Here is a 15,188-nt window from a genome sequence, read left to right as displayed (position 1 = left end):
ATGGAACTGGTAGTCTGCAACAATCCCTTCCGCCTAGCCGTATATATAAAACCACAAAGAGAAAATAAGCAACATTGGTCGTCTAGTGCCCAATATTCTTCTTTGCCTAATGATTAGAGACCCAGCCCTTCCATTAGGATCCAGCCTACCTTCTCAACATGTGGCCTTAATTGAGTTCTTATAATAACGAATCGCTATTACACTGAAGATTTCTGAATAAAACTTTAATATTTTTTTTTAATAACTTAGAATGGTAAACGAGCTGACGGCCCACCTGATGGAAAGTGGTAACCGTCGCCTATAGACATGATCAGTACCATGGACATAATAGAGTATACTGTTTCGCCCATGATACCCCCCATGCATGATACCCTGAGGACTTAGATGTTATTCCTCTATAGCCAGTAAATTCACGCCATATCCCACCCTTCAAACCGAAACACGGCCATGCAAACACAACACAAATGTGAAAAAAAATTCGACATAATTTAGGAAATCTGAAATAGTATTTGATGAAAACAAACCACATGTAATATCTAATCGTATGTTTATTTTGTTACATTATTCAAACATTGATTCCAAACATTTCACACATAATATATCATTAATTTAAACAATGCTATTGCCATTACAAAATCTACCCAAAGTACGTACAATATAATGTTTAATTTTGAATTAAACATTTTTAATGTGCGTATTGTATTTGCTTACGTGTCATTTACGTCTAAGACAGTCCGTTCCTGTCTTATAACTAAATAGTACAATAATAAATTCATTTACAAACTAGCGGCCCGTCCTGGCGTCGCACGGGTGGACATTTTTAACATTTCCCTTCACTGCACTGCTCCTATTGATCGTAGCGTGATGAAAAGTATACTATAACCTGGCCAAAAAATAATTGTACCAAGTTTCGTTAAAATCCGCCAAGTAGTTTTTGTTTCTATAACGAACATACAGACAGACAGACAAAAATTTCACTGATAGCATTTTTGGCATCAGTATCGATCACTAATCACTCCCTAATAGTTATTTTAGAAATATATTTCATGTACAGAATTGACCTCTCTACAGATTTATTATAAGTATAGATAGAAGATAGGTGTTAGGGTGACCAGTGTTAAACGTAGTAGGCCGTGTGTAGTTTTAACGTCACTTTGATACATAAAAAAAATATATATTTAAAATTAATATATGAAGAGCCATCTCTTAATAAAAGCATATTATGTACTCTTAAATACGAAAAATTTAAGACTTACAATATATTAGTACATTAATTTGGCGAAGTCTATTTTTAATTGAAATAACTAAATAATCATTATAATATTGAAAAACCTTTACAAAATCTTAAGTATATTGTAATAAAAAATTGTTCACACATGTTATATAGTTATCAATTAATACAACGTACATACGTTGTATTAATTGATAACTATTCTAGTTCTAAATTTATAGTAATTTATTTCTAGTTCCTCTATTGTAACTGTCCATAAACTAGCAACGTTCAATATATTTAGTTAGTAATTCTAGTTAATACTGTTAAATTATAGTTTATGTTAGTAAAAGGCTTGTGGAACTAACGCAGAGGTAATATCAGATAACAAAAATATGGCACGTACTTATAATAGGCGGTACAAGTACTTACATAGAATGAAAACGAAAACGTTACCAACATGGAAAAGTTTACCAGTTAAAGACATGGTTTTTTTTTTATACCACTGAGGTGGCAAACAAGCATACGGCCCACCTGATGGTAAGTGGTTACTGTAGCCTATGAACACCTGCAATACCAGAGGCATTACGCGCGCGTTGCCGACCCTAAAGAAACCTCTTTACTCCCCTTTTGAAGAACCCCATGCTGTAGTCTCTTGGGAAAACCTCGGCAGGGAAGCTCATTCCACAACCTGAGTGTTCGTGGGAGGAAACATCTCTGAAACCGCGCAGTACGCGACCATTGAGGCTCGAAGATTTTAAATTAGAGCATTCAATACTAACTTGTCATGTAGTGCCGCCTTAGATTGGGCTATTTCTTCCTTTCACGTGAGTGTCGTAAGAGGTGACTAAGAGAGCGTGAAGGATGGGGCAGTGTCTCTCTTATAACATGACCAAAGTCTAACTGCGGTTGCCAACCCGCCTACCAAGAGTCGCAACTACTAGTAAACCCCCCAAGGGTGAGGCCTATGTCCAGCTGTGGCCAGTTAACCCTTGAATACCTGAAGTTTCAAATTTGATACCGGGGTTTGCATTGTTTCATTGTTAAATAAATTTAAATATTTTGATTACCGTGAGTGCCTAAAGTGTCAAAAATTATACCAAATGTTTTTTTTTTTTTTCAAAATAAATATATAAAAATATCTTTTTGATTTTTTTCCCCATTAGTAAACACAGTAAAGGGTACACTTATATATTTTTTTAATTTAATTTAAAAAATCAGGCTTTTAAGGGTTAAAGACTGAGGGCCCACCATGAAATGTTTTCCGAAATATCGGAGCCAAACGAAACAGAAATTTAATGTTAAAATTACATAATACATGCCATTTGGAAATATTAAAAATGTTAAAATATTGTCTCTTTGGACTTTTATGATAGGATGTGTGACGAACGAAATGTTAAACTCCATTTATTGGGTCCGATTTTGATATAAACGAAAACACGAAATTGATACTGAAATTTCGGAATGTCATTTCATGCTAGACCCGCTGATGTGACACTTCATTCGTAAGTCATGTTAGTACGGAAAGCTATAAGCTTTATCTTTTTTTTAACTTCATTCCAAATCACTAGAAGTACGACACCGCAAGGATTGTTGGCGCAAGCTTTTCTTTTCATTTGATCACCTCGTCAAGCAACGTTGAGTACTTAATAGTGATCGAGTGAGTGATAGATTGATGACTTAATAGTGAGAATGTAGTATGTATCTGATGAAACAGGACCACAGTGGTGCAGCGGGATATTTCGTACCAGCGCAGATGTACTATTAAACCCAAAAATAAACTTAACGTTAACGCATCATAATTATTAGGCGGATTTATTTCAATTATTTATTCTCTAATTGTTATTTTTATTTTATTTTTTTACCCTGTCTTAGTGATTGATTATCGATTACCTTGCCTTTGTTTGCTGATTTTTATCCAGTTTGACTGATTGTTATTTAAACTTTTCAATATTATATAACTATGTGTGTATATGTATTTTTATGTGTTCGTATTGTATCTGCTACGCGTAACAACTTTTATGTTCTCCAACTGTATGTATTACCATAAAATGTTTCATGCCAGCGAGGGGTCCTGGTGCCTTGTGACACGGGTTCTTCGGATGCCCAGTTCAGGCACCAGTTCTCTGCAACTTTAATGTATCTATGGTATTATTATAAATGGTTCATTGTACTCAAAAAAGTTGTTAAATAAATATAAACATTAAAAACTTCAGTTCCTATTAAACAAAAACTATGCTTCAATTTTTGGGAAAAGTGATTGATAAGTTTAAAAAAAAAATTTTGTATTTGCGAACTCAAATTCAAAAAAAGTATTTTTTTTCTAAAATTAAATGTGCAAAAAAGATACATTTAAATATAATAGTTGTGTTTGAAGACACAGTGTTTGAAGTCTATCGTCTCATTTAGCAAATATATTGGGGAAATATATATCGTATTGCAACGGTCATGACCTTTTGCCAATAATAAATAACCAACAATTGAGTAACCATTATCGACGTAACGCAGTAACGCCAGAACCACAAGAGTTAGTATTTCCACCGATCTATTCCCGGACAAAATAAGCTATACATTATTTGGTGAGGTCTATTAAAAGTTTTGTGTTAGTCACGACGCTGGCATTAGTATCTAATGTTAGTAATTAACTTTATTATATATATCGTCACCTCTATGGTAAACTTACGAAACTGAAAAAGATACATTTTACAGGGGAACGTTTTGAAACATTAGAATGCAAATAACTTTTGACAGAAGACTACTGTAAAAGATCATGCTAACATTTTAGTTTTAAAATTCTGTTTTTTTTTTTTTTGAATGCTCTTAGTTAATTATTATTATATTACAAGTATCAGAAATAAATGCATATTAGTTACTTTGCACCTTCATACATGAGAGTTCCTAGATGTTGAGTTTTACAACAGCAAACCTACGAAAGTGGCAGTTTCGTAAGTTGCCAAAGATAATCATTTATTTTAATATCTGGCAAACTAACGAAAGTGCCACTTTTGTAAATATACCACGGTATAAATCACGTGGTTTAGAGAAAACTTGAGTTTAAATAACAACGTTATAGGAATCATTCATGTAAAATAACTAAATTAGGATTGAAAAAATTTATAAAATAATTATTGAAATTTTCAAATTAAAGTGTTTATTATAGAAAATACAATAAAAATATGCTAAGTAAGTTTACTTTGGGTATATCACAAAAATATGGAGATTCGAGCTACTAGATTTCTTTAACCGTTAGAGATAGAAATTTGAAAATAAGCCACAATAAGTAGTATGACGTAAAATGTAGATTTTTAATGAAATGTCAAATTTGAAAAAAGTGCAGATTCGTAAATTTGCCATAGAGGTGACGATATGTTCACTAGTATTTTGAACAACGACTTCGAATAGCAAATATGACTGACGGCCCACCTGATGGAAAGTGGTAAACGTCAGCTATTGACGTGAATAGCACCATGGATAACATGGAATACACCGTAACGCCCATGGCGCCCCATAAATTGTCATTCTTGAGACTATATTGTGTTATGCTTCCATGTTTCTCATTTTCATCTGCAAATCAAACCTCCTGTTTGTTCTAACACCCTTAATTATACACCTATTCTCCTTTCTCTTGATATCTCGTTTCTCTGACACATGCGTGAAGGATTTCTCCCTCATAACAGTCTGCTTGGCGATTTCCCTCCTGCTTGTCGTCGTACCGGTTAGAGACGGCAATGTAGCCTGTCTTACTAGCGCACCTTTAGGTTTATTATCCTTTGGCTTCATCACGTTCTTACTGGTGATGCTGAAGGGGTTCACTTCTAAGTTCATTTTAAAACCGAACCTTGTGTACCCCGGCCTTAGGGAATCCAACGTTGGCAGTTTCTTTGTTGGCGTTTCTGATTTCTTGACAGTTGTTAGATCCATCTTTTTAGCTTCTTTCGTCATCGGCGGCTCAGAGCTCGTGGGTGATACTGAGAACATAAAATTTTATAATCCTTATTAAGTTTTTGTTTTCCCTTGAAGCCTTGACGGTTCAACTAATCGCTACAAAATTTGTTACAAATATAGTATATACTCTCACACAAAATATTTCATAGCTATTTGAAGAAACCTCATTCAATACATAAAATCTGCTAAAATTTGACAATATTTTACTATTTTTTTTTAATGGCAAATAAGCTGACGGCCCCCTGATGGAAAGTGGTAACCGTCGCCTATAGACATGAGCAGTACCAGGGACATAACAGAGTATACTGTTTCGCCCATGATACCTCCCATGCGTTGCCATTCCTGAGGACTTAGTTGTTATTCCTCTGTACCCTGTAAATTCATTGCCATATCCCATCCTCAAACCGAAACACAGCCATGCAAACACAACTGTTTTACGGTAGAAACACAAATAGGACATAGGTGCTCAAGCAAACGAAGTGTGTAGTTTTTGTACAAAGTGTTCCTCTGGTAAAATGCTGGCAGCCGACCCGTACCATGCCACAGTGTATATAATAAGCAATTTATGTCCCTACAAAGGGCGAACTAGCTTATTATTGCACTACCATTGAGAGACTGGAACCGAGTCGTTTGAAATATTGGCGAAATAATAAAAACTTATTTATAAGCGAGCATAACCCATATAAACATTTTACTATCGTAGATTATTAAAATCGATCGTGACGTGCCCGATAGATAAACGTCCTGGCTAAATATAGTGCGACTGTGTGAGAGAGAGAGATCGCGCCAGTGTGCGTGCAAGCGTACGCAGCTGGCGACGGTGCGTCTGTGTGCGTGGTGCTTGCTTTATATGTATAAAACTGGCGTCCCGTTCCGACTTCACACGACTTTTTTAATATAAAATACAGTCTGTTTGTTCATTTTTTTTAATGGATGATAATGGAATGGTAACCCTGCCTGCGCTATCGGTATACACAGGCGGGGCACCAGTGAGGGATGATAGAATGAGGTATGAAAACAGGCCAGTTAGCTTACCGTGACGAAACCAACAATCAATCAATCACGATGGTTTCCAGGGAGAACCACGAGGAGGTCGACCTGACAGGGTATATTGTTAGCAATGGGGCTACTAATCCCCATTACGAACAATCCCTCCCCCCCCCCTGTTAATAAATTACAATATATACACATATGAGTACAAATTTCAGGGGACACTAACCTCTAGGGCTGCTTCTCTCCAGGACTGTAATGGGAGCGGTGGGAACGAGCAGTTGCCGCGCTCTCTTCGCCTTCCGCTCCTGGCACTCGTCCAACGACTCCATCTTCTCGAACCTTCGCTGGTGCAGCGCTGCGAAATTCGGTAGTTTGGTTCTCGATATCTTAGTATCGGATTTCGATTTGGATGGAGTTGGAATCTTCTTGGACGGAGTGACCGGTTCCGGTTTTCCTGCAAAAAAAAAAAAAAACAAATAAATATTGTTAGAAGCAAGTAACGCCATCTCTTTAATTATTAATGGCCAGTACTATGTCGAGTTTTTTTTTATAACTACAGGCCGGTTTAAAAGTTTTGATACTTTATTATCCTATAATAAAAATCTATTTATCCTTTCTTATATTTCTTACCTCAATGTTTGTTAAATTAAAATTTTTAATCGCTGTAGAAAAAAATCAAGATCGTTTAAGAGGAGAGAAATAAAACATTTCAGGATGTCAAGTGTGCAACCGACCACTTTCTAGTTCACGGCCGAACATGCATATGAACCATTTCTCAACAATGTAAGCTTTACATGCAATTTACAATGGACGAGGCCACTCGAATCGCGAATATGCAACAGTATAGAAGAATAAAAATATATAATTCTTTGATCCATCGATGATCTAGAATCTAAAAACCACGTGGTTTCGAACCTGCTTCCCAAAGCTCTAGTTCATGGAGACAGTCTATATTTTTTTTTTTAGTGAAATTTCGCGCCTCACTTTTGGTCACAACAGAATATCAGTGTTTTGCTCTTTTTAAGGCAAAACAATAAACTGTGTTGTGACCATTTTGTGTTACTGTGGCACACGCATGAAGGGAAAAAAATATTACTGATTTTAGGCTTTTTATTTTTTATTATTTTTTGTACATATATCTTTTTTTATCTTTTTCCACTGTCTTTGTCTATTGTCGTTTGTGTGCTGTAAGTAATGCAAATAAATTATCTATCTATCAAGTTGAATGGGTAATAAAATTGAAATAATCTTTCAAGATTAAAGCATTTATTATAAATGCTTTATCAAAAACAATATCGCCCGTCACAAATATCAATATATTGGAATTCGGCTATAAAATTTTATATATATATATATATATATATATATATATATATATATATATATATATATATATATATATATATATAAAAAAAAGGGTTTAACAGACAAGCTTAAGCTTGTTTTAGGGCTACAGGCGTCTACAGGGATTGCGAACGTGACTGTATACTATCAAACGTACGGTATCGGGGGGGAAAGGGATTATTAGTAATGGGGTCTAACTGTCCCATTGCTAGCAATACACTCTATTAGGTTGACCTCCACGTAGTTCCCCCTGGATACCATCATGGTTAATTCTAGTTTGTCTCGATGGGCTAATTGACCTGCTTGCATTGTCACCTATCATCCTTCACTGGTGCCCCGCCAGCGTATTCCGTTAGCGCAGGCGGGGTGACCATTTCATTGTCACACATTAAATAAAAATCGGTAAAAAAACTTTTAAGTTAAACGGTTTTATTTTATGTGCACTGAAAACTACAAAATAAATAAATAGTTACTTACCTATCAACCTACGTAGGTGATCTCGGTCATTAATATCTCTGATGGTAGTGGTTGTCATAACATGAACCATGTCAGCGGCCGAAAGGCAGTTCATGAGAGAACACTAACACCAGGGTTTGCTTGGTAGGTAAACTAAGCAGCCCACACTATAACAAGTAGGTATTTTGACCTTCTAGTTCAGAAATATTTTAGTACTAGGCAGAATAGCTTTTAGGCATATTAGACTAAAATAAAAACGTGGGGCCCATTAACTATTTCTGTATTACTTTCTACTATACTAAGTGTGGATTACATCGACTTATTATAATCGTCATCATCATCATCCTAGCGGTTTACCCCGGTCGCATCCGAAACCTCATAGCTCCGGAGTTCAGGGTCAGCTGAATCGACTTACTATAATCGTAACTGGAGGTTTTGACCATCAATAACCAGCCGTTACGGCTTCACCAGCGAACGCCGAGCTCATGATCTACCAAAGTATAAGATATGCTCTGCTATAGGTATGATTTCAGAGGGGCCCCACGTTTTTATTTTAGTCTAATATGCCTAAAAGCTATTCTGCCTAGTACTAAAATATTTCTGAACTAGAAGGTCAAAATACCTACTTGTTATAGTGTGGGCTGCTTAGTTTACCTACCAAGCAAACCCTGGTGTTAGTGTTCTCTCATGAACTGCCTTTCGGCCGCTGACATGGTTCATGTTATGACAACCAATACCATCAGAGATATTAATGACCGACATCACCTACGTAGGTTGATAGGTAAGTAACTATTTATTTATTTTGTAGTTTTCAGTGCACATAAATTAAAACCGTTTAACTTAAAAGTTTTTTTACCGATTTTTATTTTCTTGTTTTTAGTATTTAGTGAAATTGTTTACCGAATATTCCTCATTCTATTTAATTCATTCAGTGCATCATTATTACATGGTTTCTTACCTGATAATTTAGTACAATCTAATTCCTCAATACATAGCCCTTCCAGAGACTTGACTTAGAGCCACGTAAGCTTGTCCTTCCTCAAACCATTTTGAGCCCAAATATACTACTGCATGGTCGACGGTGCTGCCCTGCATTTTATGGACGGTGAATGCTCATGACAAAACTAAGGGCAACATCCTTTTTTCAGCCGTACCATAATTGAATTTTGCTGGAAACTGTATGGCTTTAGGGTAAATAACGTGCATGCCGTCTGTGCCAAAGTCAATTAAAACTGATGATATATCTGTTTCGTACATTTGGGTTCGACGGAACTGAGGCCAAAAAATTTCTGTAATGTGGCCTATAGCGTCATTTACCAATCCTTTTGTAACGTCAATGTTGGACCGCAACATTACTTTTGCACCTACAAATATTTCAAATACTGATGGTAAGCCTCCAGTCTTATTTATATTTGTTGGTATTTTTTTGTTTATTGTTACCATGTTGTTCCCACGATTAAGGGGCATTTTGACGGTCGACCCCCCCCCCCCACGCAGTCCAGTAAAGGGGCTTAACCCATTAGAAGTCAAATAAAAAGTACTGTTTCTTTTTTTAAATTTTCTTTATTTTCATACTAAAATAAGAGCATCGAAACACAAAATACGAAAAAAAATTCAAATATAGTAATTTTCGCGAAATTATGGGGGTGTACTCAATTGAGTACACTGACCACCTCTATGTATGAAATATTTCCAAACACGCTTTTTCGACACAAAGTGTTTTTAGGCACTTTTTACACTGCCAACGCACTCTTGAATGACAAAGAACACACCGCAGCTGTTTTTAATTTTAGTAGGATAGTGTCCAACTTCATCTTGGGAAAGACCACAGACTATTGATGCAGCCTGACGCGATCTCTTTGATCACCTTGGCGTAAATAATATCGTGCGATGTGACGACGAAACATGAGTTGATCATCGTTACTCATCACATGTAATCGCCAGGCATTAGCATTAGCTACGTCTAACATGTAAGTGAACAACACCCACCACCACTTTTTAGACACAGCAATTCTATATAATAAAACAGACTGGTCCAGCTCATCCACACCTCCCATATTTTTGTTCTACGTTTGGAATAAACGTGCCATGTCCATCTTTTTCTTCTTTATTCGACACCATCACTTGACTGTTTCTAGCGATTCAATGGTATCCTAGTTAGTTACTATGATACATACACTGTTATCTTTCCACCTTACTAATAAAAGTTCACCTGTTTTGTCAAACCTGTAGTCATAAGTGGCGCGTTCTTTCTTTTTCATATCCTTTGTGCTAAGCCTAAGAACTTTTTCTAAATCAGAGGAATCCAGTCGAAATTCATGTCTATTATGTTGATGAGTGTATAATTGGCTGTGTTTTCTATAATCATATCAATTATATCATTATCAATATTTTTTTCCAATATTTGTACAGAATTGAGGCCTTTCAGCTGTTCATAAATAGTACTCTTCCTGTCATGGACTTCAATAATAATATAATAGTTTCTTGGCCGGCAAAGAGTATGTAGGGGAACACTTTCGCTAGATCGGGTTCGAATTCGAAGTGCCAATCCACTTCAAATTCGAGCCCGATCCGAGTAGAATCTAGTCGTATTCTTTTTGACACCAGCAGTTTTTCATCACTATTGCCGTACGAGCTGTCTTACGTATTCCTATCCTTTCGGTATGTGAATATCTCCATAGTACCAGGTACGTCTTGCGGTATGGGACATGTCGCCATATCCTCATCAGTGCCTTTCTCCTCATCTGTCATCAGGTGGGATGATCGCCAAGTCATATTCACCCTTATCGTTTTCTTCTAAAACAGCTTCAATCGCTGCTTCAAGCCTCTTGTAGCTCGTTCGAGTTATAAAATGCTTTTTTTTATTGTTAGGAACCTGAAAAAAAAATGGTTATTTTACTTACTTATGTTGTCACTGTACTCAACCGAGTACACCAACATTTACATGGCTCTTGTTTTATTTTAGTTACAAGTAATGATTGCATTATTGTTTATAACTAATCCTGATACGTATTTTATACTAATGAAATGAAAAAAATCTACTTATAAACGGTAATTATTAGAAAATAATTAAAATAATGAACTTACCTCCACAGTGTCTCAATGATACAACTTCAACTTACACTTTTTATCATAAAAAATCACACTACCCTCGTAATATTCGTCAATATACTTGAACAGTTGATCGATATAGTAAAATAATAAGGTAGGCTACGATAACTTTACGCGATCTGTAACTGGCACTTAAATATATGCCTGTACTCAATCGAGTACAGTGACTTCTAATGGGTTAATATACAACAAGATGCGCCCAATCATGAGGGGGAAGCGCTTACGACATTACATTTTTATCCACCCTAATGCCATACAGTCCTCGGCACGTTTTAACCTATTACCTTAACTTGGGTAGTATAACTACCGCTTACTAACGAGGTATCTAATTACCTATTTTTTTTATCTGCCCCTCTAACGTCACACAATCTTAAGTTTAATAAAAATAATCACAACTAATTTAAAGCAATTGTGAATAGGCTATTCGCGAGTCTACAAGCTTCGTCTAAGACCACATCATCACCATCCATCTGGTGAGATGTGTGTCTAGTGTCTGAGTGTCTGAGTGTCTAGTGTTTAGTGTCTGAGTGTCGAGTGTCGAGTGTCCGAGTGTCTAGTGTCTGGGTGTCTGAGAGTCTAGTGTCTGAGTGTCTTGTATCCGAATGTCTAGTGTCTGTATGTCTAGTGTCTGGGTGTCTGAGTGTCTAGTGTCTGAGTGTCTAGTGTCTGAGTGTCTGAGTGTCTGAGTATCTAATGTCGAGTGTCGAGTGTCGAGTGTCGAGTGTCGAGTGTCGAGTGTCGAGTGTCGAGTGTCGAGTGTCGAGTGTCGAGTGTCGAGTGTCTAGTGTTAGAGTGTCTAGTGTCTGGGTGTCTGAGTGTCAAGTGTCTGAGAGTCTTGTATCCGAATGTCTAGTGTCTGTATGTCTAGTGTCGGGGTGTCTGATTGTCTAGTGTCTGAGTGTCTAGTGTCTGAGTGTCTGAGTGTCTGAGTATCTAATGTCGAGTGTCTGAGTGTCTAGTGTCTGAGTGTCTGAGTGTCTGAGTGTCTGAGTGTCTGAGTGTCTGAGTGTCTGAGTGTCGAGTGTCGAGTGTCGAGTGTCGAGTGTCGAGTGTCGAGTGTCGAGTGTCGAGTGTCGAGTGTCGAGTGTCGAGTGTCGAGTGTCGAGTGTCGAGTGTCGAGTGTCGAGTGTCGAGTGTCGAGTGTCGAGTGTCGAGTGTCGAGTGTCGAGTGTCGAGTGTCGAGTGTCGAGTGTCGAGTGTCGAGTGTCGAGTGTCGAGTGTCGAGTGTCGAGTGTCGAGTGTCGAGTGTCGAGTGTCGAGTGTCGAGTGTCGAGTGTCGAGTGTCGAGTGTCGAGTGTCGAGTGTCGAGTGTCGAGTGTCGAGTGTCGAGTGTCGAGTGTCGAGTGTCGAGTGTCGAGTGTCGAGTGTCGAGTGTCGAGTGTCGAGTGTCGAGTGTCGAGTGTCGAGTGTCGAGTGTCGAGTGTCGAGTGTCGAGTGTCGAGTGTCGAGTGTCGAGTGTCGAGTTTCGAGTGTCTAGTATCTGAGTGTCTAGTATCTGAGTGTCTAGTATCTGAGTGTCTAGTATCTGAGTGTCTAGTGTCTGAGTGTCTAGTGTCTGGGTGTCTGAGTGTCAAGTGTCTGAGAGTCTAGTGTCTGAGTGTCTTGTATCCGAAAATCGGAGTGTCTAGTGTTTAGTGTCGCAGTGTAGTCCTATTATTTGATACCCATATTGTGGTGTCGAGTGTCGAGTTTCGAGTGTCTAGTATCTGAGTGTCTAGTGTCTGAGTGTCTAGTGTCTGGGTGTCTGAGTGTCAAGTGTCTGAGAGTCTAGTGTCTGAGTGTCTTGTATCCGAAAATCGGAGTGTCTAGTGTCTAGTGTTTAGTATCTGAGTGTCGAGTGTCAAGTGTCGAGTGTCGAGTGTCGAGTGTCTAGTGTCTGAGTGTCGAGTGTCTAGTGTCTGTATGTCTAGTGTCTGGGTGTCTGATTGTCTAGTGTCTGGGTGTCTGAGTGTCAAGTGTCTGAGTGTCTAGTGTCTGAGTGTCTAGTGTCTGAGTGTCTGAGTGTCTGAGTGTCTGAGTATCTAATGTCGAGTGTCTGAGTGTCTAGTGTCTGAGTGTCGAGTGTCTGAGTGTCTAGTGTCTAGTGTTTAGTGTCTAAGTGTCGAGTGCCGAGTGTCAAGTGTCGAGTGTCGAGTGTCGAGTGTCCGAGTGTCTAGTGCCTGGGTGTCTGAGAGTCTAGTGTCTGAGTGTCTTGTATCCGAATGTCTAGTGTCTGTATGTCTAGTGTCTGGGTGTCTGATTGTCTAGTGTCTGAGTGTCTAGTGTCTGAGTGTCTAGTGTCTAGTGTCTGAGTGTCTGAGTGTCTAGTGTCGAGTGTCTGAGTGTCTGAGTGTTGAGTGTCGAGTGTCGAGTGTCGAGTGTCAAGTGTCGAGTGTCGAGTGTCGAGTGTCGAGTGTCTAGTGTTTAGTGTCTAAGTGTCGAGTGCCGAGTGTCAAGTGTCGAGTGTCGAGTGTCCGAGTGTCCGAGTGTCTAGTGTCTGAGTGTCTAGTGTCTGAGTGTCTGAGTGTCTGAGTGTCTAGTGTCGAGTGTCTAGTGTCTGAGTGTCTGAGTGTCGAGTGTCGAGTGTCGAGTGCCGAGTGTCAAGTGTCGAGTGTCGAGTGTCGAGTGTCCGAGTGTCTAGTGCCTGGGTGTCTGAGAGTCTAGTGTCTGAGTGTCTTGTATCCGAATGTCTAGTGTCTGTATGTCTAGTGTCTGGGTGTCTGATTGTCTAGTGTCTGAGTGTCTAGTGTCTGAGTGTCTAGTGTCTGAGTGTCTGAGTGTCTGAGTGTCTAGTGTCGAGTGTCTAGTGTCTGAGTGTCTGAGTGTCTGAGTGTTGAGTGTCGAGTGTCGAGTATCGAGTGTCGAGTGTCAAGTGTCGAGTGTCGAGTGTCGAGTGTCGAGTGTCTAGTGTTTAGTGTCTAAGTGTCGAGTGCCGAGTGTCAAGTGTCGAGTGTCGAGTGTCCGAGTGTCCGAGTGTCTAGTGTCTGAGTGTCTGAGTGTCTGAGTGTCTGAGTGTCTAGTGTCTAGTGTCTGAGTGTCGAGTGTCGAGTGTCGAGTGTCGAGTGTCGAGTGTCGAGTGTCGGGTGTCGGGTGTCGAGTGTCGAGTGTCGAGTGTCGAGTGTCGAGTGTCGAGTGTCGAGTGTCAAGTGTCGAGTGTCGAGTGTCGAGTGTCGAGTGTCTGGGTGTCTGAGTGTCAAGTGTCTGAGAGTCTAGTGTCTGAGTGTCTTGTATCCGAGTGTCGGAGTGTCTAGTGTCTAGTGTCGAGTATCGAGTGTCGAGTATCGAGTGTCTAGTGTCTAGTGTCTAGTGTCTGAGTGTCTGAGTGTCTGAGTGTCTGAGTGTCTGAGTGTCTGAGTGTCTGAGTGTCTGAGTGTCGAGTGTCGAGTGTCGAGTGTCGAGTGTCGAGTGTCGAGTGTCGAGTGTCGAGTGTCGAGTGTCGAGTGTCGAGTGTCGAGTGTCGAGTGTCGAGTGTCGAGTGTCGAGTGTCGAGTGTCGAGTGTCGAGTGTCGAGTGTCGAGTGTCGAGTGTCGAGTGTCGAGTGTCGAGTGTCGAGTGTCGAGTGTCGAGTGTCGAGTGTCGAGTGTCGAGTGTCGAGTGTCGAGTGTCGAGTGTCGAGTGTCGAGTGTCGAGTTTCGAGTGTCTAGTATCTGAGTGTCTAGTATCTGAGTGTCTAGTGTCTGAGTGTCTAGTGTCTGAGTGTCTAGTGTCTGGGTGTCTGAGTGTCAAGTGTCTGAGAGTCTAGTGTCTGAGTGTCTTGTATCCGAAAATCGGAGTGTCTAGTGTTTAGTGTCGCAGTGTAGTCCTATTATTTGATACCCATATTGTGGTGTCGAGTGTCGAGTTTCGAGTGTCTAGTATCTGAGTGTCTAGTGTCTGAGAGTCTAGTGTCTGAGTGTCTTGTATCCGAAAATCGGAGTGTCTAGTGTCTAGTGTTTAGTATCTGAGTGTCGAGTGTCAAGTGTCGAGTGTCGAGTGTCGAGTGTCTAGTGTCTGAGTGTCGAGTGTCTAGTGTCTGTATGTCTAGTGTCTGGGTGTCTGATTGTCTAGTGTCTGGGTGTCTGAGTGTCAAGTGTCTGAGTGTCTAGTGTCTGAGTGTCTAGTGTCTGAGTGTCTGAGTGTCTGAGTGTCTGAGTATCTAATGTCGAGTGTC

The 15,188-nt window shown here is 39.4% G+C and overlaps 1 protein-coding gene across 1 annotated transcript in view; it reads right to left on the bottom strand.

The window, feature by feature from the left end:
* Nucleotides 1-530: 530 nt before the first annotated feature.
* LOC113519860 (muscle M-line assembly protein unc-89) overlaps nucleotides 531-15,188 on the bottom strand; it is a 29,049-nt gene continuing 14,391 nt past the window's right edge. The window contains exons 4-5 of the mRNA XM_026905074.3: nucleotides 6,375-6,602; nucleotides 531-5,178 (exon numbers count right to left, since the gene is read on the bottom strand). Of these exons, the coding sequence (XP_026760875.2) occupies nucleotides 4,748-5,178; nucleotides 6,375-6,602 (659 nt within the window). The 3' untranslated portion in view covers nucleotides 531-4,747. The remainder of the gene's footprint in view (nucleotides 5,179-6,374; nucleotides 6,603-15,188) is intronic.

Source organism: Galleria mellonella, unplaced genomic scaffold (genome assembly GCF_026898425.1).
Source record: "Galleria mellonella isolate WM207_F2 unplaced genomic scaffold, CSIRO_AGI_GalMel_v1 utg65, whole genome shotgun sequence".
Taxonomy (NCBI): Eukaryota; Metazoa; Arthropoda; class Insecta; order Lepidoptera; family Pyralidae; genus Galleria; species Galleria mellonella.
This window is presented reverse-complemented; position numbering and strand designations above follow the sequence as displayed.